Source organism: Myxocyprinus asiaticus, chromosome 26, assembly GCF_019703515.2.
Source record: "Myxocyprinus asiaticus isolate MX2 ecotype Aquarium Trade chromosome 26, UBuf_Myxa_2, whole genome shotgun sequence".
NCBI lineage: Eukaryota > Metazoa > Chordata > Actinopteri > Cypriniformes > Catostomidae > Myxocyprinus > Myxocyprinus asiaticus.
This window is the reverse complement of record NC_059369.1, coordinates 43,465,614-43,493,460: the sequence shown is the minus strand read 5'-3', so window position 1 is coordinate 43,493,460 and position 27,847 is coordinate 43,465,614. Positions and strand designations below refer to the sequence as shown.

The 27,847-nt window shown below is 41.2% G+C and overlaps 1 protein-coding gene across 2 annotated transcripts; it reads right to left on the bottom strand.

The window, feature by feature from the left end:
• Positions 1-963: 963 nt before the first annotated feature.
• LOC127417323 (protein tyrosine phosphatase domain-containing protein 1-like) lies at positions 964-20,574 on the bottom strand. 2 transcript variants are annotated; one of them, XM_051657265.1, is made up of 11 exons: positions 20,159-20,574; positions 18,386-18,466; positions 17,339-17,457; positions 16,226-16,363; positions 13,974-14,539; positions 11,673-11,945; positions 10,756-10,872; positions 9,573-9,674; positions 3,806-3,886; positions 3,476-3,586; positions 964-2,850 (listed from the first exon to the last, which is right to left on the bottom strand). In XM_051657265.1, exons 1-11 carry the CDS (start codon positions 20,335-20,337, stop codon positions 2,704-2,706), a joined length of 1,914 nt encoding a protein of 637 aa, XP_051513225.1. In that variant the 5' UTR covers positions 20,338-20,574; the 3' UTR covers positions 964-2,703. The 2 variants fall into 2 exon arrangements, with proteins under 2 accessions (XP_051513225.1, XP_051513224.1); XM_051657264.1 differs by having other exon boundaries at positions 18,386-18,470; positions 20,161-20,292.
• Positions 20,575-27,847: the final 7,273 nt, after the last annotated feature.

The following is a 27,847-nucleotide window of genomic DNA, read 5'->3' as shown; positions in this document are numbered from 1 at the left end:
TTATTGAGCAAATAAAGGCACAGTCTCCGTGGAGATTATGTTTTGAATGCTAGTTTAATACACATGGTAACTCCCACTTTACACATGAATACACATACTTTTACACATTACAACACATTAAAGGAATATTCCGAGTTTGGTACAAGTTAAACTCCATCAACAACATTTGTGGCGTAATGCAAATAAAAAATACACACACACACACACACACACACACACACACACACACACACACACACACATATATATATATATATATATATATATATATATATATATATATATATATATATATATATATATATACATACATATATTTCGACTCGTCCCCCCAATCTGTAAACATTAAAGGGATAGTTCACCCAAAAATGAAGATTCACCCAAAAATGAAGATTCTCTCATCATTTACTCACCTTCATGCCATCCCAGATGTGTATGACTTTATTTCTTCTGCTGAACACAAATGAAGATTTTTAGAAAATATTTCAGCTCTGTAGGTATACACAATGCAAGTGAATGGTGATCAGACCTGTGTAGCACCAAAAATCACATAAAGGAAACATAAAAGTAATCCATACAACTCCAGTGGTTTAATCCATGTCTTCAGAAGCGATATGATAGGTATGGGTGAGAAACAAAACAATATTTAAGTCCTTTTTTATTCTAAATCTCCACTTTAACTTTCATTTTCAGATGTGAAAGTGAAATTAAATAGGCTCCACATGTGACTTTCAGATGTAAAAGTGAAAGTGGAGATTTAGAGTAAAAAAGGACTTAAATTTGTATCTGTTTCTCACCCACACCTATTATATTGCTTCTTTTATGTTTCCTTTATGTAATTTTTGAGGCTACACAGGTCTGGTCACCATTCACTTGCATTATGTAGACCTACAGAGCTTAAATATTCTGCTAAAAATCTTGTTTTGTGTTCTGCTGAAGAAAGAAAGTCATACACATCTGGGATGGCATGAGGGTGACTAAATTATGTGAGAATTTTCATTTTTGGGTGAACTATCCCTTTAAAATACTCACTGTTTCAAAAGCATAACCACAAGGCGTAAACAATATGCGTTAATAGGATATCAGTTTTATAAAATCACATACTAATCCTTTCTGTGTAAAGTTATATCCCATTTTACATCTTTGTTGCCATGACGTCATGACAAATAACTAGAAGTTCATCAGCCTAAAACTGTAGTTCGCCGCAAAAACGACAAATATTATGCAAGTTTTAACAGAAGAATTAAATCCTCTAAGTCCTCGTGGTGGGGTAGTGACTCGCCTCAATCCGGGTGGCGGAGGACGAATCTCAGTTGCCTCCGCGTCTGAGACCGTCAATCCGCGCATTTTATCACGTGGCTTGTTGAGCGCGTTACCGCGGAGATGTAGCGCGTGTGGAGGCTTCACGCTATTCTCTGCAGCATCCACGCACAACTCACCACGCACCCCATTGATAGCGAGAACCACATTATAGCGACCACGAGTAGGTTACCCCATGTGACTCTACCCACCCTAGCAACCGGGCTAATTTGGTCGCTTAGGAGACCTGGCTGGAGTCACTCAGCACGCCCTGGATTCGACTCCAGGGGTGGTAGTCAGCATCTTTACTCACTGAGCTACCCAGGCCCCAAAGATGGCTAATTTTAAAGAAAACAGCATAAGGTAAGAGCTTATACAGAGGAGTCTATGGCTACTTGGGGCATACAGAAGCAGTGATCGGAGCAGACATGAGACGTTTGTCTTTGTTGTCTTACAGAGATCATAGTTCACTTCATGACTCTTTTGATAATCATTCGAACTATGGTGTTCGGCCAACAGAATAAACTATACAGTCAAATAACTAAGAATGAAAGCTTTCATTTGATATATAACTTGCCTATTTAGGTGCTATGTGAAAATGTTTTATATTCATACTCATATTTCTACATCATCACCTCATGGCGGCACTCATTTAAGGCTTTATTTTGTTATTTTATGTAACAAATGCAAAGTGGTGGTATTTTATGAAACGTTTAGATTCTAAGCTTTCAGTGACATTCATACTGTATGTATCTAGTGACTTTTACAATTTAAGCGTAAACTTATCTTTCGCTTCTAGCCCAGCCCGCAGCGTTTAAGGGGAAAAGTTTGGAGGAGTCAGCATTTATTTTTGTGGTAATTAACATTATGCAACAAATTCTGTCGATTGACCATAACTTGCATTAAATACAGAATATTCCTAATCTTTGATTCAAAGTTGCAAACAGTAAACAAAAGTTTGTCTCCAGTGGCCCCAAAAAGTATTTGGACAATTACAGACTTAAAAAGGTATGAATTTCACTACATCAAAAACAATGTAACAAAACAGGTGCCTTTTAGTTTAAACAGAGATAGCAAAAGAACACTTTTCAAGCAATATGTTTCACAAAAGGAAGGTTTTAAAAGATAAAACAAAGATGTGCTGCTAAAAATTATGTTTACACCTTATTGCCTTGAGGTGATTGCGAAACTAAGAAAATTAAGCAAGTTCTGAGAAAAGGTCTAGCATCATTTTTTTTAAAGATGCCACTTGCTTTAATATTATGTTAAGGAAATTCAATTTACACATTTTTTAAGAGTGGCTCAAGTGTCCAAAAAGTCCGAAATCAATTTTAGAGCCACTGTAAACACTGAAATACACATGAATGAACCAATAAGTCATACAATAAACCAAACAGTGACTCTTTATACACATCTCTTTTTTAGTTTAATGCTGTCAATGCAGCACTGTGTTGTAGAATTCAGGTGGTGTTTGTGTAGGTAAAGCTCTCTCATTGTAGCTCTGAGGACCCGCAACAAGGTGCCGTTTCTCTCTGTTTCCTCTGAAGGGCACTGCACAAGGTAAACCATACACAAAGGTTGTTTATTTACTAACACTGATTACTAAATTAAAATACATTTTTATTACAGTCACTTTTAACACACACGTTTGTTTTTCGTTTGTCTTTTTTTTTATTTGGAATGCCCAATTCCCAATGTGCTCTAAGTCCTCGTGGTGGCGTAGTGACCCGCCTCAATCCGGGTGGAGGAGGAGGAAACTCAGTTGCCTCCACGTCTGAGACCGTCAATCCTCGCATCTTATGACGTGGCTTTTTGAGCGCGTTACCGCAGAGACATAGCGCGTGCAGAGGCTTCATGCTATTCTCCGCAGCATCCACGCACAACTCACCACACGTCCCACTGAGAGCGAGAACCACATTATAGTGACCACGAGGAGGTTACCCCATGTGACTCTACCCTCCCTAGCAACCGGGCCAATTTGGTTGCTTAGGAGACCTGGCTGGAGTCACTCAGCACCCCCTGGATTCGAACTCGCGACTCCAGGGGTGGTAGTCAATGTCAATACTCGCTGAGCTACCCAGGCCCCCCTCACGCATTTGTTTTTCTAAACTCCTAACCTAACCCTCACATAAACCTTTTTGCATAGATTTTTACACACACACACACACACACTTACTCTTGTCAAAGCTCGAATGAGTCTCTGTAGTATTGCAGGTTCAAACTGTGGAGATTGAGCGGCGACCTGACCCACACAAACCAGCAAACAGCAGATAGTGTGTCGCTGCGACTATTGCACAAACACACAACACATAAAGAGATCTGTTAGATGCAGCACATATGTAAGAGGCATATTTTATTAGTTGCAAAAACAAAAAATGCTACATGACATGCACATCATGGCAATATGATATGCACAATAAATGCACACAGGGAAATAGAAACAACCCCCTGTGTTTTGTGATGTGTTTGCAACTTTGTGTTGTGGTTTGTTTTGTCAGACTCTCACCTTGTGCAGTGTGTTCAGGGGGTTTTGTGCAGGCCAGGTGGAGGTCAGCCTCTCGATGTCATCTTTATGCAGAATGGGGTCCTGTTATGACAAAGAAGTTAAACTATTTAACATGACACCTGCAATGTTTAAAGGTAAATGTGTGTCATTTCTGCACCACTAGCGTCACTAAATTGAATATAAAAAATAATCATATATCTACATTTAGCTGGGATGGGAGAAAGTGTTTTAACATTGAAAGAAAAAAAAAAGGCAGATGCTATTTGAACCCTGGTGCAAATAATGGTATATGCTATTCACACCCCAGTGCAAGTAGTGTCAGATACTATTTGCACCCATATTTAAATACTAACATACAGTATATGGGCATCACTGCAGTGTGTTTATTGTGTTTATTTAGAGTCCCGCAGACACACTACATTAGTGGCTCTGCTGCTGACCCAGTGCTTTAAATGTTGCTGGTTTATTTGTTTGTTCGCTAGTTTGTCTGTTAGTTTATTTTGTTTCTTCTTTTGACCTCGTTTAAATTTAAAAAAAACTCAACATAAAGATGAAAAGTTTTATGTTGTGGGTGGCTGCATATCTTGTAATGTTCCTGGCAGCGGCTGGTTCAGGAGTGAACGCAATGAGCGGCGTCCTCGTCTACACTCCTACCTCGATCGCGAGCCTGCTGTCTAAATAGTTCCATAATAATGAGTGACTGATGCAGCTTTGTAAAGTGCAGATGTGCAATGATTTTGAATCATACTGGGTTAGGTGTTTGACTAGACCAGGTAAGCAATGGGAAGCAGCAGGGTGTTGAGTAATCTGACTGCCTTAGGGAAGAAACTGTTGCAGAGTCTGCTGGTGGTGGCACGGATGCTCCTGTACCTTCTGCCAGATGGCAGGAGGGTGAAGAGTCCATGAGCAGAGTGAGAGGTGTTGTCCGCAATGCTGGTGGCTTTGCGGAAGCAGCGGTTGTTGTATGTGGTGTCGATGGTGCGTAGAGATGATCTTTTCAGCTGTTCTCACAATTCGCTGTAGGGTCTTGCGGTCGGAGGCTGTGCAGTTCCCGTACCACACAGTGAGACAGCTGGTCAGGATGCTCTCTATCGTCCCTCTGTAGAAGGTGGTAAGGATGGGAGGGAGGAGTTTGGCTCTCTTCAGACTCCGCAGAAAGTGGAGGCTCTGCTGGGCCTTCTTGGCTAGGCAGGTGGTGTTGAGAGACCAGGAGAGGTCCTCCGTCATATACACACCAAGAAACTTGGAGCTTTTGACTCTCTCCACAGTTGTTCCATTGAGTATGATAGCGATATGATAGTGATTTTAGGCATATGACAGCGATTTTTGGCAGAGTAATTTATTATGCTTCACAGAAACTTGGTTAAAGGAAGAAACTCAAGACATTGGTCTAATGGGGCTTTTCCACTGCACGGTACAGCTCAACTCGACTCTGCTCGCTTTTTTGGGGTTTTCCACTGTGGATAGTACCTGGTACCTGATACTTTTTTTAGTACCACCTCGGTCGAGGTTCCAAGCAAGCCGAGCCGATACTAAATGTGACGTCAAAACCTTGCAGATCACTGATTGGTCAGAGAGAATCGTCACTACCTGCGTCACTGGATTTGCGACACGGGATATCAACCCGCCACGGGACATCAACCCGCTAGTTTTAAAGTTAGCAACAGTGACAGCAATATAATTTGTTCACGCGACTTTCGAATTGTAAAAAGAAATGGCTGTGCGCAAAACCATGCCGTGGTCAATAAACGAGGTGCAGACGTTCCTCTCATTAGCGACAAATGAAACGACGTGAAACGAAAAAGTATTTCAGGAAGTGTCTCAGCTGCTGGCCGCACCAGACCTACCAACAGTGTAGGGAAAGTTACAGTGTAGGCAAGTGACTACAGAATCATCAAGGACCACAACAGCCAGAGTGGTCCAAACAGAAGAAAGTGGACGTGGTTCGACCAAATGGACACTATCGATGGCAATAGACCGGCGATCAATGGGAGGGAGAGTGCCCTGGACTCGGCGTTGTTGGAGTCCACGATGAAGGATGGTATGTTTTGTTACGTTAACTCTATATTCTGCTTGAAAGCTTCACTTTATATAGTTGACCAGCTACTGGTAAGCTTGCTTCTAAAACAACCAGGCCAATTTAACTGTTACACTTGTGTAAAATCACCATGCAACAACTGCTTTATGCAGCACAATGAGCTAGTAGCTAACAGCTAGCGGTCATGTTATTGTTTATGGTCTTTAATATTTGTGTCGCGTTTAAGATGATGTCACGGCAGTAGACGGCGGCGCAACTATGACGATCAGCCTATAATCCCACCCACGTTGAGGCGGCACTAAACTGCAGTGGAAAAGCAAGCTCAGAAAAGTAAAGCGAGCAGAGTCGAGTCGAGTCGAGTCGAACCGCAACGTGCAGTGGAAAAGTGCCATAAGTGGTTATACAATAATCAGAGCTGATAGAGATGAATTCACGTCTCACAAGTCTACTGGAGGAGGACTGTGCATTTTTGTGGATAATAGGTGGGCAACACAGTTTCGGATCCATGAGCAAGTGTGTACTCCTGACTATAAACTTTTTATCTACCAAGGGAATTTGGACAGATTACTATTATTTTAATATATGTTCCCATATGTGCCAGTTATTAAACAGATACAATTGTGGACTGATCAAAGTAAAGATGAGCTCAGAGACTGCTTTGATGATACGGTTTGGCAACTGTTTTTTAATACATGTGATAATGTTCATGATATAACTGACACCATTACGTCTTATATATGTTTTTATACACGTAACAGTCGGAATGTATCCAAATAACAGTATGTGGTTCACTAAAGACCTTAAAATGTGTCTTAATGAGAAAAAGGTTATGATTTGGTTAGAGAGAAAAGAAGGGAACTCAGGGGACAAATTAAGAAAGCTAAGTGAGAATATAAGTACAAGATTGAAAGTAAGGAAGGTCTTAACACTATGGTGGGAAGAGAGAGTAGTAAACAAAGATATCCTTTACATAGTGCATCCTTTGCAGAAGATCTTACATTAGGGAGAGCACTACTGAATGTGATAGGGTGTGCCTTAAAATTCCTACATACAGTATGAGCCCATTATTCTTAAAGAGCATGAAATCGCAGTCGGCCTCTCCAGCATTAAGCCAAAAAAGGCACCAGGCCCTGATGGGTTGAAGGGGCGTGTGTTAAATGACTGCGTTTTTCAGTTGACCAGGGTTTTTACCCAGCTGTTTCAGCTTTTGTTAAACAAGGGAACAGTTCCCAGAACTTGGAAATAATCAAATATTGTTCCGCTACTCAGTTAACTGATTTTAGACCCATTTTGTGCAAATGCATGGAAAGGGTTTTAACAAAACACTTAATGTCCTCTGTAACTAAAGATTTAGACACCCTCCAATTTGCATATAAAAGAGCAAGGGGTGCTGATGATGCAACTTTAACTTTATGTAATTTAGATGCTGAACATATACAGCAGACCAAACATTTATTTTTAGATTTTGGTTCAGCCTTTAATACAATCAAGATAGACATTCTCATACAGAGATTATTTAATTTACAGGTTAATGGAGGCCTCATCTGGTGGATAAGAGATTTTCTTTCCAATCGTCCACAAAAAGTGTCTGTTAATGGTAAATTGACAAAGACAACTATTTTGAACACAGTTTCACCACAGGGAACCATGCTGTCACCTTTACTATTCTCATTGTATACTAATGAATTTAAAATTCAGGATGCACATTTTAGTTTAATTAAATATGCAGATGACATGGCACTTGTCTGCCTTTATTATAATCACGTAAATTCCCTCCAGAACTGGTGTCGGTTGAGTGCATTTGAGATTAATGTGAATAAAACCAAAGAATTAGTTGTTACAAGCAAGAACGAGGACATCTCTGAACAAGTAGAACCTTTAATACTTGGTGCGCACTCTGTAGAAATAGTTTGTAGTTTTAAATATCTGGGAACATTTATAGATAGTCATCTTAATTTTACTGAGAATGCAGATTATGTTTTTAAAAAATGCAATGCAGAGACTGCATCTTATTAGGAGCTTAAACCACTTTGTTGTAAGTAAAGACATTTTAGAAATGGTTTACAAGAATCTCGTGGAAAGCATTATGTCTTTTAATATGACCATGTGTTATGGAAACCTGAGCATAAAAAACAAAGAAAACTTGTCTAAAGTTGTTAATGTAGCAAGTAAAATTGTAGGTAAGACACAGAGGCAACTAAACGATATATATATATATATATATATACACACTGGTGGCCAAAAGTTTGGAATAATGTATAGATTTTGCAGTTTCCAAGGAAATTGTTACTTTAATTCACCAAAGTGGCATTCAAATGATCACAAAGTATAGTCAGGACATTACTGATGTATAAAACAGCACCATCACTATTTGAAAAAGTCATTTTTGATCAAATCTAGACAGCAGTCATCACTCCAACACCTTATCCTTGAGTAATCATGATAAATTGATCATTTGGTACTAGAAAATCACTTGTCATTATATCAAACACAGCTGAAAGCTATTTGGATCATTAAATGAAGCTTAACATTGTGTTTGTTTTTGAGTTGCCACAGTATGCAATAGACTGGCATGTCTTAAGGTCAATATTAGGTCAAAAATGGCAAAAAAAGAAACAGCTTTCTCTAGAAACTCATCAGTCAATCATTGTTTTGAGGATTGCATCCAAAGATGTACACTACAGTCTTCAAAGACAAAGGACAACTGACTCTAACAAGGACAGAAAGAGATGTGGAAGACCAGATGTACAACTAAACAAGAGGATAAGTACATCAGAGTCTCTAGTTTGAGAAATAGACGCCTCACATGTCCTCAGCTGACAGCTTCATTGAATTCTACCCGCTCAACACTAGTTTCATGTACAACACAGTTTCACCATGGTATTTTTTTGAAAATGTACAGTAACCACCAAATTAACCATGGTTACTATATTACCATATTACTGTACTAACACCATGGTTAATTGCATTACAACTATGATTTCTGCCGAAGAACATGATTACTACAATATTAGTAATACAGTGATGCAATGTACACACAAGCGATGCTGAGCCGCGGGAACGAGTGCGATCGACAGACCCCCCCTGGATCAAACCCTTTTCCGTGACCAAATCACTGCAATGAAATCAACATTTATATTAATTTTTATTTATTATATTAAGTAGTGTTAAAGGAAATATTAAGAGTGGAACAGGAAATCGAATGGGAAAAAGAGTGGGAACGAACGTGGATTCGAACCGCTGTCACTAGGACAACAGTACACATTCTCACACCGTCTTTACACCCCCACGCAAGGGCGTAGATTCCAGGGGGGACGGAGGGGAGGTAACCCCCATAATAAAAACAAGCAAGTACAACCACCCCCCCACCCCCAATATTTATACCATGATCAATGGAAACATGTAAATGCTTCACGCTGCAACCCCTCAATGTTCAAACCAAATCTACGCTCTTGCCCTCACGCCAATGCAGCGACATCTATTGGTTAGTTTTTCGTATATTTCTTTGGTTTCACCGTGTGGCAGATGCTGTGCCAGGGTGCAGATAGACACTCCGAAAAAGGAACACTTCAGCTTTAACAAATTGTAAATACATTTTTAATACATTGTTAAATAAAAATGTTGTTCTGAACTCAATTTATTTTTTTCCAGCAACTATTCCTCAGCTATTTCTCACAGTCAAATGTCAAGAGTCTGACATGTCTGAATAACCGTACTGTGACCTCTGACCTTTAGTTTGTCCAGCCAGGTCCATAATAGTGTGGTCAGAACAACTGGATCTGCCTCCATAACGAGTGTAGCCCAGCCGCATTCGCTCAAGTTCAGCTCATCCTGGGAAACAATGAAACTGGTTCAAGTCTCTTGTAATTTCACCACATCTCTTTAATTACAGCAGTTAAAGATTCTAATTTAACAATTTCTTATTTTAAATTATTAGTATTTCATTACTAATTATGATTATTATTTAAAACATATAATTTACTTTTTTTTATTACTTTTGTTGGCAGTAGCCTAATTTCTTTTTATAATATAATATTTTCTGGATTAAAGGAATATTCCGGGTTACAATGGAAGTGAATAGGGACAATTTTTTGAGGATTTAAAGGCAGAAATGTGAAGCTAATAATTTTATAAAATTATTTAGTTAAAACTAGTGCATTATATGAGCTGTAAAGTTAATTAAACTGTCGTTTTTGCAGCGGACCACTGTTCTAGGTGGATGAACTTCTAGGAATTTGTCACCTATGTTATGTCGTTATGACAACGAAGTTGTAAAATTGGATATAACTTTACATAGAACAGGTTTGTAAGTGGTTTTATCATGCTAAAATCATGTTAACGTGCATATTGTTTACGTCTTGTGGCTATACTTTTGAAAAAGCGAGTATTTTAACGTGTACGCATTGGCCCCCATTCACTTCCATTGTAAGTGCCTCACTGTAATCATAATGTTTGCTCTTTTAAGAAAAGGAGGGACGAATTAAAATACATTTTTGTGGTGATCAAGTTTATGCCACAGATGCTATCGATTGATCTTAACTTGTATTGAACCAGGAATATTCCTTAAATTTGGCTGATTTTTAAAGTAAAAAAATTGCATCGGTACTTACGACTGCAGCCAACATGTTTTTTAAAGATTGGAAAATAGCAAACGAACCATCAGAAAATGGTGGAATGAACTCATTATCATATCATTACCATGAAAAAAAAATATCATAAATGTAAAGATACAACCAGAGAAATATTATTTGGAAGCCAATATTAAGTAAACTAAGGTTATCGAAGTAATTTTAATGCATGAAAGGTCATATAGATTATACACCACATACTGTTTGAAATCTAGATTTTTCATCACAGTCACAATCAACTTGAAATATTTTTCATGTCCTATGGTTAGCCATGTACAATGTACTTGCAACACTGCAGCTCTGGCCAATACTGTGTCTGCTGGAGAGCGCTGTTGAGCCATTGCCTGAGCCACAGCTGTAGATATTAACACTTGTTCCAATGTGGGATCGTCCATTCGAAGCTTAAAACAAACACAACATTTGCAAAAACACTTCTCAAAGCCGCTCAGTAGTGAGTTACATAGAGGCTATGGATAAGCAGCGAAACTCACAGAAGAAGTATTTTGGGGTAAATCACATGAAAATAAGTCACATTTCAACCCAAAATAACATTAGATTATATTATAAATTATTTTGCATAAAGAAAATATAGCCCTTAATATTGCTTATGTATTTCTTTTCATTTTGGGGTGAAATATGAGCATGTTCTTGACAGGTTTCATGAGATTCGTCCTTTGAGTCAAGAAAGTTGAGGGAGAGGGGCCTGGGTAGCTCAGCGAGTATTGATGCTGACTATCACCCCTGGAGTCACGAGTTCGAATCCAGGGTGTGCTGAATGACTCCAGCTAGGTCTCCTAAGCAACCAAATTGGCCCGGTTGCTAGGGAGGGTAGAGTCACATGGGGTAACCTCCTCGTGGTCACGATTATTGGTTCTCACTCTCAATGGGGCGTGTGGTAAGTTGTGCGTGGATCGCGGAGAGTAGCATGAGCCTCCACATGCTGTGAGTCTCCGCGGTGTCCTGCACAATGAGTCACGTGATAAGATGTGCGGATTGACGGTCTCAGAAGCAGAGGCAACTGAGACTTGTCCTCCACCACCTGGATTGAGGAGAGTAACCGCGCCACCACGAGGACCTACTAATAGTGTGAATTGGGCATTCCAAATTGGGAGAAAGGGGAACCAAATAAAATAAAATACATTTAATAAGTTGAGGGAGATGTAGACAAAACAGAGGACTTATTCTTCATTTTCATACTGACCTCCAGGCTTGAGCTGAACTTTAAGACAGCCGGAGGTTTCTTTGTGGTACATTTTGTCTTCTTGTTCGCAGTCTCATTACACGGATGAGGTGCTGACGGTAGATGCGGGCCATGATTCTCTGTTGTTCCATTGCACTGGTCTGTCTTCAGGGTCCTGCCATTGGCATTCTGTTGGGAATCTGATATTCTCTGATCTCTTGATTCACTGATCTGTCCATTGCAGACTTGATGGTGTCCACCAAATTTAGGAGAGTACCGTGTACGAGTGAAATCCTTGCAGAAACAACAGGATTTTGTGTGTCATTTTCAGGCATGTTTATTCGATTTCAGTTCTGCCATTACATGGTCAGCCAAGATAATTTTTTGACTTTAAACGTCACTTACTATATCAGAGTGTCACTGCATTTTGATTAAAGCATACAAAAGTCTGAACCCTTTTGCTCTTACATATAAGTACCTGTATGATGTTTAGACCTACATTTATTCATTTACATTTACTCAGTCAGCTGAAACTGTTATCCAAAGCAAATAACCTGTGCGGTTACATATGGGTCATTGACATATAATGTTGTCCAAGATGAAAAATCTTTAAAAAAAATTATAATCTTCTTTAAAACACATGTATCAAGTTCATGGAAATATAATATTTGTGTCCATGTTGGTTTCATAATATATAATAAAAAATAAAAAAAATAAATAAAGAAAAAAATAAAAAGAAATATATATATATATATAATGTTTTCTACCAAAACAAAAAGTTTTCAAACATGTTTTAAAATATATATATATTTTTCATGAACATTTCATTTTACGAGTCATGTATATACTTTTTTTTTTTTTTAGGGTTACTCCATTTGACCTGAACAAAATGTCAAATAAAAATACATTTGTATTTATTAATAAATTGTATTTAATTGGTAATGTAACAGGCAATACATATATAAATAACATATATACATATTTATATATATAACATGTAAGGTGATATATATATATATATATATATCATCATTCATTCATTCAGCTGTCCATCGTGTTCCTGTGAATCTGTTTCCTCCACAAATTTCTGTCTTTGGTGAGAGTTTGCCAGCTGTTGAGAGGAATCTGTTTTGATTTTAGGTTTCGTTTGATAGTGTCTTTGTAACGCAGTTTAGGTCTGCCTTTGCTGCGAAACCCTTCTTGAAGTTGTGAGTACAGGATTAGTTTGGGTAGTCGGTGGTCATCTAGCCGGATGACATGACCAGTCCGTCGCAGATTTCGCTGGGCAAGGAGTTCATACATGCTTGGTAAATTTGCATGCTCAAGGATTTTTGTGAGACCAAATATTTATTTATCATATTCAATTTTATTCAAGGTGATGAAATCAAAACAAATTTCGATAACTGTCCAATAAAGTAGTTTTTGGAGTAAAAAGGCCACTCGTTGAAGGGGCTGAAGGCCCCTATAAAACACCTTGTTTTCCTGAAGTGGGGCGAATAAATTTGATATGAAGAATGTTTAAAGTGAGATCACATATGATGGGAGGTTCATTTGTTTATAGAATACTTGAGATGTTATGAAATGCCAAATGTGACTGAACTTAAAAGTGTCACATATTCCCTGTTTTTTGTAAGACTTATGTTGAAATTCTTGTTTAGTTCCCGTTTTCTGTTAGTTTGTAGTCCTTTTGTAGTTTCATTTTCTGATTGTTTCCACAGGCGTTCCTCCTTGTTTGCCTCTGTGTATTTAAGCCCTTGTATTCCCTGTTTCCCTTGTCAGTCTTCACTTGCATTGTCATGTTCTGTATTGGGTTCCCTGTGTTTTGTTTTCGTTTTTATTCTGAGTTACTTGGTTCATCTTTTGTTTTTATTAAAGACGCTGAATTTAGATCCTCCATTCTCTCCTGACAAAAAGAAAAAGGTTAACTTTTTTCTGAAGTAGTTATTTTTGAATAAGCTTTATCTTGATTTGTTATTCAAAAAAGCATCTTGCTGTCTCAAAATAATGTAATTTAGTTGAAACATTTTGCGCACACCACCTTTTTAAAAAAAACTGAATTTTGATCATACCAAACTTCTGTTATTATTTTTTACTTTACACATTTTCACACATTATGTTGCTCCAATGTTCAATAAAAATAAATCTGTTTTGTCGATCCTGATACATTATGTGACCAGAAAAAAAGCTAATTTTCCTTAAGGTGTACCTTTAGCCCCCGTTGTGCCTATAAATGGGACACGCTTTTCGACTCTAGTGAGACTGGTCTTGTGCTTATAGACTTTATAGTAATCAAATATAATATATAAACTGATAGGCTCTCACCTGAATGACAGTCATTTTGCTGAGATCTGATTCGCTGTAGCTTCGTTTGTTGAGGAGGATCTCCCTCTTCCTTTCCAGGAACCCGAATGGCTCGTCCCAGGACTCACAGGAGAACGTTCTGCAGGAGCCTCTCCTCTCCCTCAATACTGGAAGGTTCCTCTTAGAAAGTGTGTCCCTCACAGCCTTTCTCAGAGCCAATATGGTCGCCCTCTTCTCCATTTCTCTGTGGACCTCTGGAGGACTGGGTGCACCTTGGGTTAAAGCGATCAGCATGCTGCAGAGGACGTGCACGATCTTGGGCGTGTGCGCGAGGGTTCGGGCCTCTTCCCCGTGCAGCAGAAGAGCCTGGCGCAGGAGGTACTGCCGCAGACTGAAGGTGGAACCGTGCCGCATGTTCAGACATGGGAACTGGACCAACTGGGAGCCAACCAGCCGGGCGAAATCAAACACCAGATTGATCTGTGACCGAGTCTGGATCGAGCGAGGCCGTTTGATCCGAACGTAGTGTACTGCTTCACCTGCGCTGATTCGACTCGTGTACACCAGATAGCAGGCAATGAGAACGCCTGTACAGAAGGGCAGATATTAGAGACTTTGATGAATCTAGAATGTGTTTTTCACATAGAACCTCAAACTGAATTTAGAATGAAAGTGATGATGTATGTTAAAGTTCACCCCAAAATGAAAATTCTGTCATGGTTTACGACAGCTCATACTAACCATGTCTGTTGAGCTTCAAAAGGACCATTAAAAAACACCATTAAGTATCATCAAATACGACTTATTGCTACATGTCATTTAAAGCCTTAAATCGCTTTGTCTGAGGAACAGATTGAAAGTTCATCTTTTTTTTTTTTTTAACCCCTTTTCTGGAGCTCTCAAATCTCAATCTCAATTCTGTTTATTTGAACTGCTACATTTTGATCCGTCATGTGACATGCAAGAGCCAATGGCATTTGATGTCAGTTTTGCCAAACCTGGTGAAACATGTCAACATGCCATTATTCTATCTGATGTTGACATGAATGACTTATTTGGTGGAGGGGAGATTATTCATGTATGACATAGAATCATTGTTAATTTTAACACAGCTTTTTATTTTAGTCTTATTTTTTGTCCTTTATAGTAAAAATCATTTAAATTTACCGGTTCTCAATGTTTCATCATGCAATATCCATTCATGTGAAGAGGCATTTAATTTTAATCGACAAAAATAACACATTTTAGTTGATGATAATGTGCAAAATGAAAAACAAAAACATATATTAAACTGTAACAGACCACTTCAAGCAAATATTCAAATATTTAAAAAAATGTATAAACACTTTACAACAATTTAAAGATGTATCAAACATATTAAAGATTAATATGCATATAATAGCATATAATATACTAAGTATTAGATACCTTTAGAATTTACTCTGTCGTGAATTCTTCACGTTTAGACCGTTATTGTGTTATAGTGTGGTTTTTAAGGAAACGGCGCATTCACAACACAAGTTATGCATCTTTCTAGATTTTTTCTTAATAAAAACAATTAATTAGTGACTCCAGCCAGGTCTCCTAAGCAACCAAATTGGCCCGGTTGCTAGGGAGGGTAGAGTCACATGGGGTAACCTCCTCGTGGTCACGATTAGTGGTTCTCGCTCTCAATGGGGCGTGTGGTAAGTTGTGCGTGGATCGTGGAGAGTAGCATGAGCCTCCACATGCTGTGAGTCTCCACGGTGTCATGCACAACGAGTCACGTGATAAGATGCACGGATTGACAGTCTCAGAAGTGGAGGCAACTGAGTCTTGTCCTCCACCACCCGGATTGAGGTGAGTAACCGCGCCATCACGAGGACCTACTAAGTAGTGGGAATTGGGCATTCCAAAATAAAAATGAAAACAATGAATTAATTAAAAAACTGTGTTAGTGCATTGTTAATATTTTGCAATATTATTTTTCTTGTCATGTTTTCTCATTAGCAGTGCTTTAATTAAAGCCATTTAATTATCATCATGATGCGTCTTTTTCGTCTCATCTTTGTTATTATTGACAAAATCAAAAAACACTTTGTCAACAAAGTTTTTCATCAGTAATTTTGTTTACGAGATTAAAACTGCTTGGAATATAGTGCCCAAGTCATACAGACAATGTTATTGGTTTCCACAGAAAACATAACAGCATATGGGTTTGGAACGACATGAGGGTGTGTAAATAATAATAGGACTGTCATTTTTGAGGGAACTATTCTTCTAAAAACTTTAACCTGTTCTGCCGAGTCCTGCATGGCAATGGACAGCCACCTTCCCCTCCTGCACAGAGAATGCCAACACCTTCACAGCATCCAACATACCCTCCAGAGAGGACACCCCATGATCAGACATCCCAAAATTATAGAAGTAAACTGCCAGAGGAGCATAATTCAAAACAATAGCTGTAATTCATCAGATCATTTATTAGTATAAGGTGATTTATACCATGGTTTATTAAAATACTCTATTCTGATTGGCTGGAATGTGTGCGTCAGAACCATTTAATTGTTACATTTTTTTAATTTTATTTTTTTATTATTATTCATTTAAATATATTTGATAATATCACACTACTTTATCTCTGTCTGATTTAGAACGGGCAGAACTCTAGATCTAGCGATCCGTGGATAAAGTTAACCATTATTGTTCTTCTTCCTGTCGAAATTTGACAGCTTTCACTAATCAATGCTGGTATGTGACCATGGTATAAGCGGGATAATCCATGGCTAGGTGTGCGTTAAGTAAGGGATAATGTACAGTCAGCTGGTTGTTATAGCAAAATAAACCCAGATAGGATGATCAGGACTTATTTTGCGATAACAGCCGGTTGACTGTACATTTTACCGCTTATTAAATGGCTACTAATAAAAAAATTTAAAAAATACATGGACATGCAATATTGATTTGCGTTGAAATTATGTGATCATGTGAGAAGAAATAAATCGCTGACAGCAGAAATCCACATCCGGTTTGCGACAGAATTCTTTTGGTTTATTTTGTGATTAATGAACGTTTGACTGCTCATCGTGCATCTTATTAGAAGCCTACTTGCCAATTAATGCACATGAAACATTGATTGAGTTTAAATTATTTTATTAGCTTACTTGTAGAGATCGCACATTGATCCAAGAAGCAGGAAAGATGCAATACCCGGATGAGCGGTCTGAATCGTGGATGTGCGGTTGTTACTGAGAAATATCAGACCACTAGATGGCGCCATTGACTATTCAGAACTGAGTGTTTCAGAGAGCCGTGTAGTAAACGATTTTAATGCACATTCAAATCGTTTAACGCACACCAAACCATGGATTATCCCTTGCTTATGGATGTGTGTATCTGTGACTCACTTTGGCTGTCCATAAAGACCTGCGGTGAATATGTGAAGCCACTGTCAGGCTCCAGTGCAGGACCGCAGTGAGCATGCTCCCCTGGAAGCTGCATATTAATGATGGATTTTATGTTCAACCTGCACGAATGTACACACGTTGACACACATACATTTATATAATTATTAAACATGACATTTTTTATGACTTTATAATAACTGTGAGACTAAATGGATTATTTATACTTTAAAAATGGTATTTGTCATACTGCAGGACTATTTAAGTCAGTGTCAAAAACAAAGGCTAAAAGGTGTTAATAAATATGTTGAAAAACTTTGGTGACCAGTTACAGCACCTAAATATACACTTTCCCTTATAGAATTTGTAACCTAACTCTAAAAAAGTTCATAAACACATTACTTCTCATGCAACTACCCAAATACACATTACCAATTATTAACAAGATCTTCAACGCCGAGTTTCTCCGAACAGAACGGTACCAACCAACAAAATAAAAATCCTTTCCAAAATGTAAATAAATCAGTAAAGCCTACCTGTTTCACCTAAATTCATAAATATTATGTCATTCTTAATATACTTGTCGCTTACCCTAGTAATCCAGAAAACACCTTATTTAAAGGCGCACTCAGTAATTTTTTCCTCATTAAAAAAGTTTTACTCCCAAAGAAATTAATATTCATTTTAAAATATATGTATGAAATCATGAGCGCTCTCATGAGATGAAGACGCAAGAACTTATAAAAGCTGTTCAATTCTACATGGAGAGGGTCTTCTCATGGGGGCTGCCATGTTAGGATCACATGACCAGCCAAACACTGCTCGTTTAATCTCAGTAACTGCTCTGTTAATGGACACTTTCACTCATGGATTAAATTAATCATGGCTGACTGTGAATAATGAATTTCTGCAGTGGCATCAGTAACTGAAAACTATTGTGTTTGAATTATGCTGCACCCATGCCACTAGGTGTCACTGTAAGACAACATATAAAGAAAATTACTGAGCGCACCTTTAATAAAATTCAGATTCTATTAAGAGTGTGCTCACCTTTTGAACTGCTCAATGATGCTGTATCTTTTGATGAGATGTGTTGAAGGTCGTGCCATTGCAATGATGTCATCAGTCACCCTCAACACAAAGTGATAAATAATATGCAGTGAATTTATTGATGGTTGTAATAGTAAACTTCTAAGACAAAGAAAGATGGGAATATCTAACTAGGATGTAGGGTTGTCATGACACCTTAAACTGGGATATTTCATCCAAAAACTAATTCACCCTCATGTTGTTCCAAAAACAGTATGACTTTTTCTTTCTTTCTTTTAGGCAGTATGTAAATCATTCGCTTTCATTGTTCCTGATTTCCAGGGCTGTTTCTAGCTATAAGCAGTATAAGCGGAAGCTTAGGGCCCCCAAGCCACTAGGGGGCCCCACAAAGCAAGGTCATTTTTCAGTTTTGTTTTGTTAAATATACTAAAAGCTTTGAGTAAGACTCAGGCATCTGTTATGGCTCAATTAGACACATGTAGGGGGCCACTTGTGGCTCGAGAGGGAAGGGAAAATGCCTCCAAGTGCTCAGAAACGGCCCTGCTGTTTTCCATGCAAAGAAAGTGAATGGTGACTGAGACTAACATTGTGCCTAATATCTCCTTTTTAGTTCCATGGAAGAAAGCAAGTTATACAGGTGTGGAACAACATGAGGTTGAGTAAATGATGACAGAATTTAAAGGAATAGTCCACCCAAAAAAATTATGTATCACACCATTTTTGCAGAAAGATTTCTAGTGAATATTGGTTTATTCATCACACTAAGCTATCATATTGCTTCAGCAGACTTGGAATAGAGCACACAGGTTGTATTAGGGCTGTGCATTATAGACAAAAAATCATATCACTATTTTTTATAGATATTGCAATTGCTATTTTAATTGCGATTTCGGCAAACGTTTTTCCTTATTTACACATTCTACATTCAAATATGAATTTCAGTGTTCAAAAGCACGCTTGAGGAGGGAAAAAACTGTCTTTGCACAGTGAGGGAGTCAGTTATTTCATTGCAACTTTTTGTTTTTCTTTATTCTGCATTCACATTCCCAATTTCTGTTCTTTTCTCTCACTGGTACCCTTTCTGTGCACTGCTTTCTGACATCTCGTCAGTGTGCAAAAGATTTGCACGAATCGAATTGCGAATTAAAAACATTAAATAAAATTACAGCTTGCTGCAATTTCGAAATTGCACATGCTCAAATTGCGATTCTATTGCTATTAATTGTGCAGCCCTAGGTTGTATGGGCTGCTTTTATAGTGCATTTGAGGTGTTTTTGTGGCCTTTCCAGAGCTTGTCAGCCATGTACACTATGAACGTTGTGAACTATGGTGTAGCCTGTAAAAGAGCAGCTTAAACATTCGTTAAAAATGTTCCCTTTGTGTTGCACAGGGGGAAAAAATGCATATGGGCTTGGGACGATATGAGGGTGAGTACATATTACATAATTTTTATATTTGTGTGAACTATTCCTTTAACTTATAATAATTTTTATAATTATATTTATGTATCACACATTTGCACATATATAGTGAAATTCTTTTTTTTTTTTTCACATATCCCAGCTAAGCTGGGGTCAGAGTGCAGGGTCAGCCATGATATGGCACCCCTGGAGTAGATAGGGTCAAGGGCCTTGCTCAAGGGCTTGTTTAAAGGTAGAATGAGTGTTTGTATAATATGACAAAATCATAGTGTTTATGAGCTTTCCTATTAGTTTAGTTTGTCCCTACTGAAACTAAATCTCTTATAGAAAATAGAAACACTTTAGGGCTTACCAGCTTGAGAAGACCCCCTTAATGTCCTGCTGGCTTGTGCTCCAGCACGCCGGACCCTCATAACGGCAGTCCCTTCCCCCACAGGCCAGAAGACAGATTATTTTAGGAGGGATCGCCTTCACCAGACTCTCCCTGGCCTGGGAGTATGAAGGCCTGGGAATTGGAACCTGTGGAGTCATGGAGGAGAGGAGAGGAGAGGAGAGGAGAGGAGAGGAGAGGAGAGGACAGGAGAGGAGAGGAGAGGACAGGAGAAGAGAAGAGAAGAGAAGAGAAGAGAAGAGAAGAGAAGAGAAGAGAAGAGAAGAGAAGATAGGACAGGAGAGGAGAGGAGAGGACAGGACAGGACAGGACAGGACAGGACAGGACAGGAGAGGAGAGGAGAGGACAGGAGAAGAGAAGAGAAGATAGGACAGGAGAGGAGAGGAGAGGACAGGAGAGGAGAGGAGCTAACAGCAAATAACTGTGTCTATTTGAACTAATGGATTACACTTAGCAGGCTGCAGTTTGAACGTGATATGTATTGGAAAATAAGCATAGGTAAAAGACGGTAATGAGGCAGAGAGATAATAAACATGCAAACAGTCAAGGACAGGCTTGCACTACATTCTAATAAGATACCTTTGTTAATTTTTCTCACTTCATAATGAAAAGCCTTAGGAAATTGATTCAAAAATTGCATACTAGAGCAGTCAAGCTATGTACAGTATAAATAGAATTATTAATCACTGTACTGCCACCACATTAGCTGACCTACATTTGAAGCTTTAGGCCTTATCTGCAGTTCTGTACTGTTCTCAGTCTCTATTGATAATTCTACTTTTACCAGCTAAAATACTGACTTACCCATTTGGATCCATCAAAAAACTTTGTGTTCCAGTAACAGGGTTTACATGTAGATAGAATCCAACATGACTATGCTACATGCGGGCACATGTGCATATCTCATAGCTGACCCAGCTATTGGCTTCTAATCCTTGTTAAGTGTCATAAATACATTAGTGGATAGACATCCACGATTCATAGCCTAATTATATAACATGGTCTGTCAAGGTGTAAAATAACTACCTTATATTTAGAATTTTTTAGACGGATAAACAAGAGAGACATCTAATGCGCTAAAACTTTCACATGAATATGCTGTTGCATTAGAGACATTATAGATGATTGTTGTAAATATAAGAAATCATCCAATCTAGGTTACTTTTCGAGCCAGTTAGCTTTGATTGTCACTGTAGTGCATCATCAAACCTTTCTTTAATGTAACACATGAAAATGACAGACTGTGAGAAGTTATTTAAGGATCATGTTGCCACTTGTTTATGTTACTTTGGTATTTAAAATATTTATGGCATATCTCATAATTGTAAAAAGGACATGATTTAATGCGCTACCCAACAGAGCTGCCATAATTGTACTTTATTTGCATATGGTTTGTCTGGTTGCTGGATGGATGTTCACTTGGTGCCTGTCTTGGCTGTTTCTTTCTGATGCTAAAGGACCACACACAATTATGGCTTCACTCGCTCATCATGTTAGAAATGAATTGCCAAGGTTGTTGTGTTGGCAATTCTTTAAATTAAATCAGCAATTGGAAACACAGTTGTAAATGTTATTGGTTAGATCTGAAATCAGTAATATGATATAATAATGAATTATAGAATATTATTATAACATTAATATTATATTAATATGATATAATAATAAATACGGGGTGTTTTCTGTGTGGCCTGTTAGAAGATTATAGAGAAGCTAATAACATCTCTATAAAACTCTTATCAAACAACACCCATCCCACACAAACATCTTTGTCTGACGCCAGATAAAAAAAATAATCAGATACAGCATTTCAATACAAAATTAAGTATGTGAATTTATCACACCACACGTAACTTAGGTATGTAAGACAGTGCTGTAAAGATACCAGGGGTGTGCTCCATGCTGCCTCCGGCAAGCGCCCCGTGCCCCCCTTGGCAAGCGCCCTGTGCCGCCCCCGGCAAGATGCCGCCCCGGGCGGCTGCAAATGTCGCCCATACCTAAATCCGCCACTGTTCATTACTAATATAATGAACAAGAACAATCACAGATACTAACCTTGATCGCATTATTTGATAGATTTGAATGTTTAGTGTGTAATACATGAGAAATTTCAAAATAAAATATCATTTTTATTTTGGAATGTTTGTTTTATCTGAATACCAATTTGTATTTGTACTACATTTTAATGGGTTATTAAGAATTTTAAAGCAACAAATTATATCTAAATTTTTGTTATTAAAATAGTATGCTTTCATTTACTCCACAAAAACAAAAACAAAAAAAAAGATTTATGCATTTCAACTTCATAACAAAATTCAATAACATTTAACAGAAATCTTTACCAATTATTTTTTCTTAGTTTTTTTTAGTTGTTTTTTTTTTTTTTTTTTTTGTTAATTTGATGGAATTTTGTTATGAAACTGAAATGTGTAAATCTTAAAAATAGGCTAAAATATTTTTGAATGTATGTAGCTTTTTCAGTTCTTCTAAAATACTTTATGCTTTTTCTGAGAAAATACAGGATTTGTATTTGTCCCACACTTTCTGTTTAGCCCTGTTATGCTCTGATATCTTTCTGTCATCTTATTTGGGAAGTGAAATAATAAAAGTCTTGTTGACTACATGGTTCAAAGAGAGGTACATTTACAGTATTAGAATTTCATTATGTTACGTTATTTGGCCTTACATATTTTAACTCTGTTATGGGGAAAACCAATCATGGTTTGTGATTTTTCTTAAAAAGTTTTTCCCCTTTGTCACTCACTCGACATTGTGTCAATGTAGTGACACTATGGGTCGCTCTTGGGAGCCCCAAACACCTCTTATATTTGAGAAAAGGCCAATGAGAATTGGCGAGTGGAATTTGCATGCCACCCTCCGGACATATGGGTATAAAAGGAGCTGGCTCGCAACCACTCATTCAGATTTTTTCTGTTGGATATATGCCGCATTTCAGTGGCTTTCTCTCCTTCTGCATGTTTAGTGCAGACTACGCCCATGGGCGCTTCAACAGCGCTACTGAGAGAGTATATATTTCTGCAAAGAGTATATTATCCTCTATCAGAGCAACACATTGACATAAACGTCTTTTTAAAGACGCTTCTTTTTAAAGATGCCTTTCCGTCTTTGTGTGATTCCTGGATGCGGTTGTTATCTCTCCGCCTCCGATGGCCATGGGTGCTGCCTCACGTGTCTGGGCCGCGCTCACACTGAGGCAGCGTTCATGGATGGTTCGTGTTCTCATTGCGAGAACATGACCATGGCAACGTTGCGGTCGCGGCTTTCCTTCCTCCTTGTCCGACCGGACCAACACATGCTTGCCCCGGATCAACGGCAATAGCCTCAGCAGAGTGTGCAGTACAGCCAGCAACTCGTCCCCTTCTTCCCGGAAGTGCACAACGAGCTGACCAGGTCATAGAAGGCACCTTTTTCTGCCTGAACCTGACTTCCCAGCTTGTACGCTCTCACTACCCTCGATGGCGGGGTGGCCCACGGGTACGCGGAGATCCCTCAGGAGGATAAGGCAGTTGCGGTGCATCTTTGCCTGCAAAATGCCGCCACCTGGTGGGATCGTCCAGCACTCCCCTCCAGGGCCTGTAGGACTATGTCATCTCTGGCGACCAAAGCCTACAGTGCTGCTGGATAGGCTGCCTCCGCCCTGCATGCCATGGCCCTCCTGCAAGTACACCAGGCCAAGGCACTGAAAGAGCTGCACGTGGGTAGTCCTGATCCCGATGTGATGCAGAAGCTGCGCTCGGTGACCGACCTCACCCTCTGGGTGACGAAGGTCATGTCGTGAGCACTCGGGCAGGCGATGTCCACCTTGGTGGTCCAGGAGCACCACCTGTGGCTGAACCTGGTTGAGATGAGAGACGCCAACAAGGCTCGCTTTCTCAACGCTCCCATCTCCCAGACTGGCCTATTTGGTGACACCATTGAGGACTTTGCCCAGCAGTTCCCGGCGGTGAAGAAGCAGACTGAGGCGATACAGCACATCTCGCCCTGGCACGGCTTAAGATCCCATACCCCGTCTGCTCTCTGAGGGCATCCTCCTGCAGCGGCAAAATCCCAGGCGGCTCTGCCACAGCCCGAGCCCAGTTCTCGGCCCCAGCGTAGAGCCCCCCGCAAGAAGCAAACGCACCCCGCCTCACGACCAGGTGCAAGCGCCCCTGAGACGGACGACCCAGGGAGGGAGATGTCCACTGCTACCATGGAGCTGGTATCCAGACCACTCTGTCCCCCGGTGGAGGGCCGGGAGGTAAATCTTATGTTCCCTTTTGTTTTGTGTTCCCACATTTTCAAAAAAAGAGCGGTTTCCTCACTCCTTGGGTCACACAGCCAGTGTTTACGACCACCGTTATCACGGCAACTGGACACTGAGCACCTGCGACTTGGACGTCGCGAACGCGGGCCCCCCGTCTTCGCACACCCGACTGCACCACACTAACACCCATGGCCAGGCAGTTGTGATGAGCAACGAGGACGGTCAAAAAGTCTCTCCTCCCCTGTCGCCGACCCCCCCCCCCCAACGCCGGATACATGGAGCGAGGTAAGTGCTTCAAGGGCCCCCTCAGCACAGCCATGAGTTCGAGATGAAGCAAGGCTCCTCGATGTGGCATCCCCTGCTCCCCCCCACCATGAGGCCCCACCCACAGGTACGTTAGTCGCGATTGTCCCCTTAGTGCCCCTCGACCGGAGCTTGGATGCTTGGTTAACGCTTTCCAACCCGTCGCGATGGCTAGCCAGGACCATCCGACTCGGCAACCACGATCCAGTTCGCCAGGTGCCCACCCCGGTTCAGCAGTGTCTGCTTCACCCTGCGTGCGGAGATCGTGACCCTTCTGCGCAAGGGCGCGATAGAGCCTGTCCCTCCAGCCGAGATGAGGAAAGGGTTCTACAGCCCTTACTTCATTGTGCCAAAGAAAGGCGGTAAGTTGCGGCCAATCTTGGACTTGCGAGTTTTGAACAGGGCCTTACACAAACTCCCGTTCAAGATGCTCATGCAGAAGCGCATTTTTGCGTGCATCCAGCATCAAGATTGGTTCGCGGCAGTAGACCTGAAGGATGCGTACTTCCACGTCTCGGTTTTACATCGTCACAGACCCTTTCTATGGTTTTCTTTCGACGGCCGGGCGTATCAGTACAAGGTCCTCCCCTTCGGCCTATCCCTGTCCCCTCGCATCTTCACGAAGGTCGCAGAGGCAGCTCTTGCCCCATTAAGGGAAGTGGGCATCCGCATACTCAACTACCTCGACGACTAGCTGATTCTGTGCGCACACAGGGACCTGGTGCTCAGGCACCTCAGCCGTCTAGGGCTTCGGGTCAACTGGGAAAAGAGCAAGCTCTCCCCGATTCCGAGCATCTCTTTTCTCGGCATGGAGTTAGACTCGGTCTCCATGATAGCGCGCCTCACAAGCGAACGTGCGCAGTCAGTGCTGAACTGCCTGAAGTCATTCAGGCGGAGCACAGTGGTTCCACTGAAACACTTTCAGAGGCTCCTGGGGCATATGGCATCCTCGGATGCGGTCATGCAGCTCGGGTTGATGCATATGAGACTGCTTCAGACTCGAGTCCCAAGATGGGCATGGCGCCACGGCACACATCGTGTGGCTATCACGCCACTCTGCCACCACTTATTCAGCCCTTGAACAGACCTTGCATTTCTGCGGGCAGGAGTCCATGTGCAATGGGTATGCAGCCGCTGGCTCCTGGACAGGACCACGGCTGTGTTGGCACATCAACTGCCTCGAGTTGCTGGCTGTACTGCTCACCCTGCGGAGGCTATTGCCATTGATCCAGGGCAAGCATGTGTTGGTCCGGTCGGACAACACAGCGACAGAAGCATATATAAATTGCCAAGGCGGCCTACGCTCTCGTCGCATGTCGCAACTCGCCCACCATCTCCTCCTCTGGAGTCAGCAGCTGCTGAGGTCGCTGCAGGCCACTCATATCCCGGGAAGCCTCAACGCCACAGCGGACGTGCTGTCATGGCAGGCTACTCTCAACAGAGAGTGGAGACTCCACCCCCACGTGGTCCAGCTGATTTGGAGTCGATTCGGCAAAGCACAGTTAGACCTGTTCGCTTCCCGGGAATCCTCCCACCGCGCGCTCTGGTATTTCCTGATGGGAGCCCCTCTCGGGACAGACACGCTGGCACACAGCTGGCCCCGGGGGCTGCGCAAGTATGCCTACTTGCCAGTGAGCCTACTTGCACAGACCCTGTGCAAGGTCAGGGAGGACGAGGAACAGTTCACCCTCGTGGTGCCGTACTGGCCCACTCAGACTTGGTTCTCGGATATCACGCTCCTCGCGACAGCCCCTCCCTGGCAGATTTCCCTGTGGAAGGACCTCCTCTCTCAGGGATGGGGCACCATCTGGCACCCATGCCCAGACCTCTGGAACCTCCACGTCTGGCCCTTGGACAGGACGTGGAAGACCTAAGTGGCCTGCCACCAGCAGTGGTAGGCACAATCACTCAGGCCAGGGCTCCCTCTATGAGGCAGCTTTATGCCCTGAAATGGAGTTTGTTCATGAGTTGGTGTTCTTCCCAAGGTGAAGACCCCCAGAGATGCGCAGTCGGGTCAGTGATTTCCTTCCTGCAGGAGAGGCTGGAGGAACAGCTGTCCCCCTCCACCCTGAAGGTGTATGTGGCCGCCATAGCGGCACACCACAACGCAGTGGATGGTAAGTCCTTAGGGAAGCACGACCTGATCATCAGGTTCCTGAGAGGTGCCACAGGCTGAATCTTCCTAGGCCACGCCTCTTTCCCTCATGAGTCTCTCCATGGTCCTCCTGGGCCTTCGGAGAGCCCCGATTGAGCCACTAGAGTCAGTCAAGCTGAAAGCCCTCTCTTTGAAAACAGCCCTCCTGATTGCACTCACCTCCATCAAGAGGGTTGGGGACCTGTAGGCATTCTCTGTCAGCGATACCTGCCTGGATTTCGGTCTGGTAGACTCTCACGTGATCCTGAGACCCCAGCTGGTGTGTATGTGCCCAAAGTTCCCACTACCCCCTTCAGGGATCAGGTGGTGAGCCTGCAAGTGCTGCCCCGGGAGGAGGCAGACCCAGCCCTGTCATTGCTGTGTCCGGTGCGTGCTTTGCGCATCTACTTGGATCGCATGCAGAGCTTTAGACGCTCTGGGCAGCTCTTTTTCTGTCGGCGGACAGCGGAAAGGGAATGCTGTCTCCAAACAGAGGCTTTCCCACTGGATCGTGGATGCCATTGCTCTGTCATACCAGGCCCAGGCTGTGCACGCCCCTTTGGGAATACAAGCACACTCTACAAGGAGTCTGGCATTCTCATGGGCACTGGCCAATGGCACCTCTCTAGCAGACATCTGCAGAGTGTTTTGTCAGATACGAACAGGTAAGTTTGGTAATACTGAACAGCTGGCCGGGTGTATCGCTTGCTTATAGCGCCTTTCCCCTCCATGAGGCAAAGATGTGCACATCTTTCCCCTCCATAAGGCAAAGATGTGCACTTTTTCTCCCATGCGAGTTCACGAACCATGAACCCTGGATGTCCTTCCTCCCTAGCCCTGTGGCTCGCGAATTCGGCAGAGGAATTCGCAGCCAGACCCACTACGGATATTTATATGCCCTGTACTGGGATAGGTGCTCCACAGGTGCCGGTTACTCTGGTAACCCCCTGTG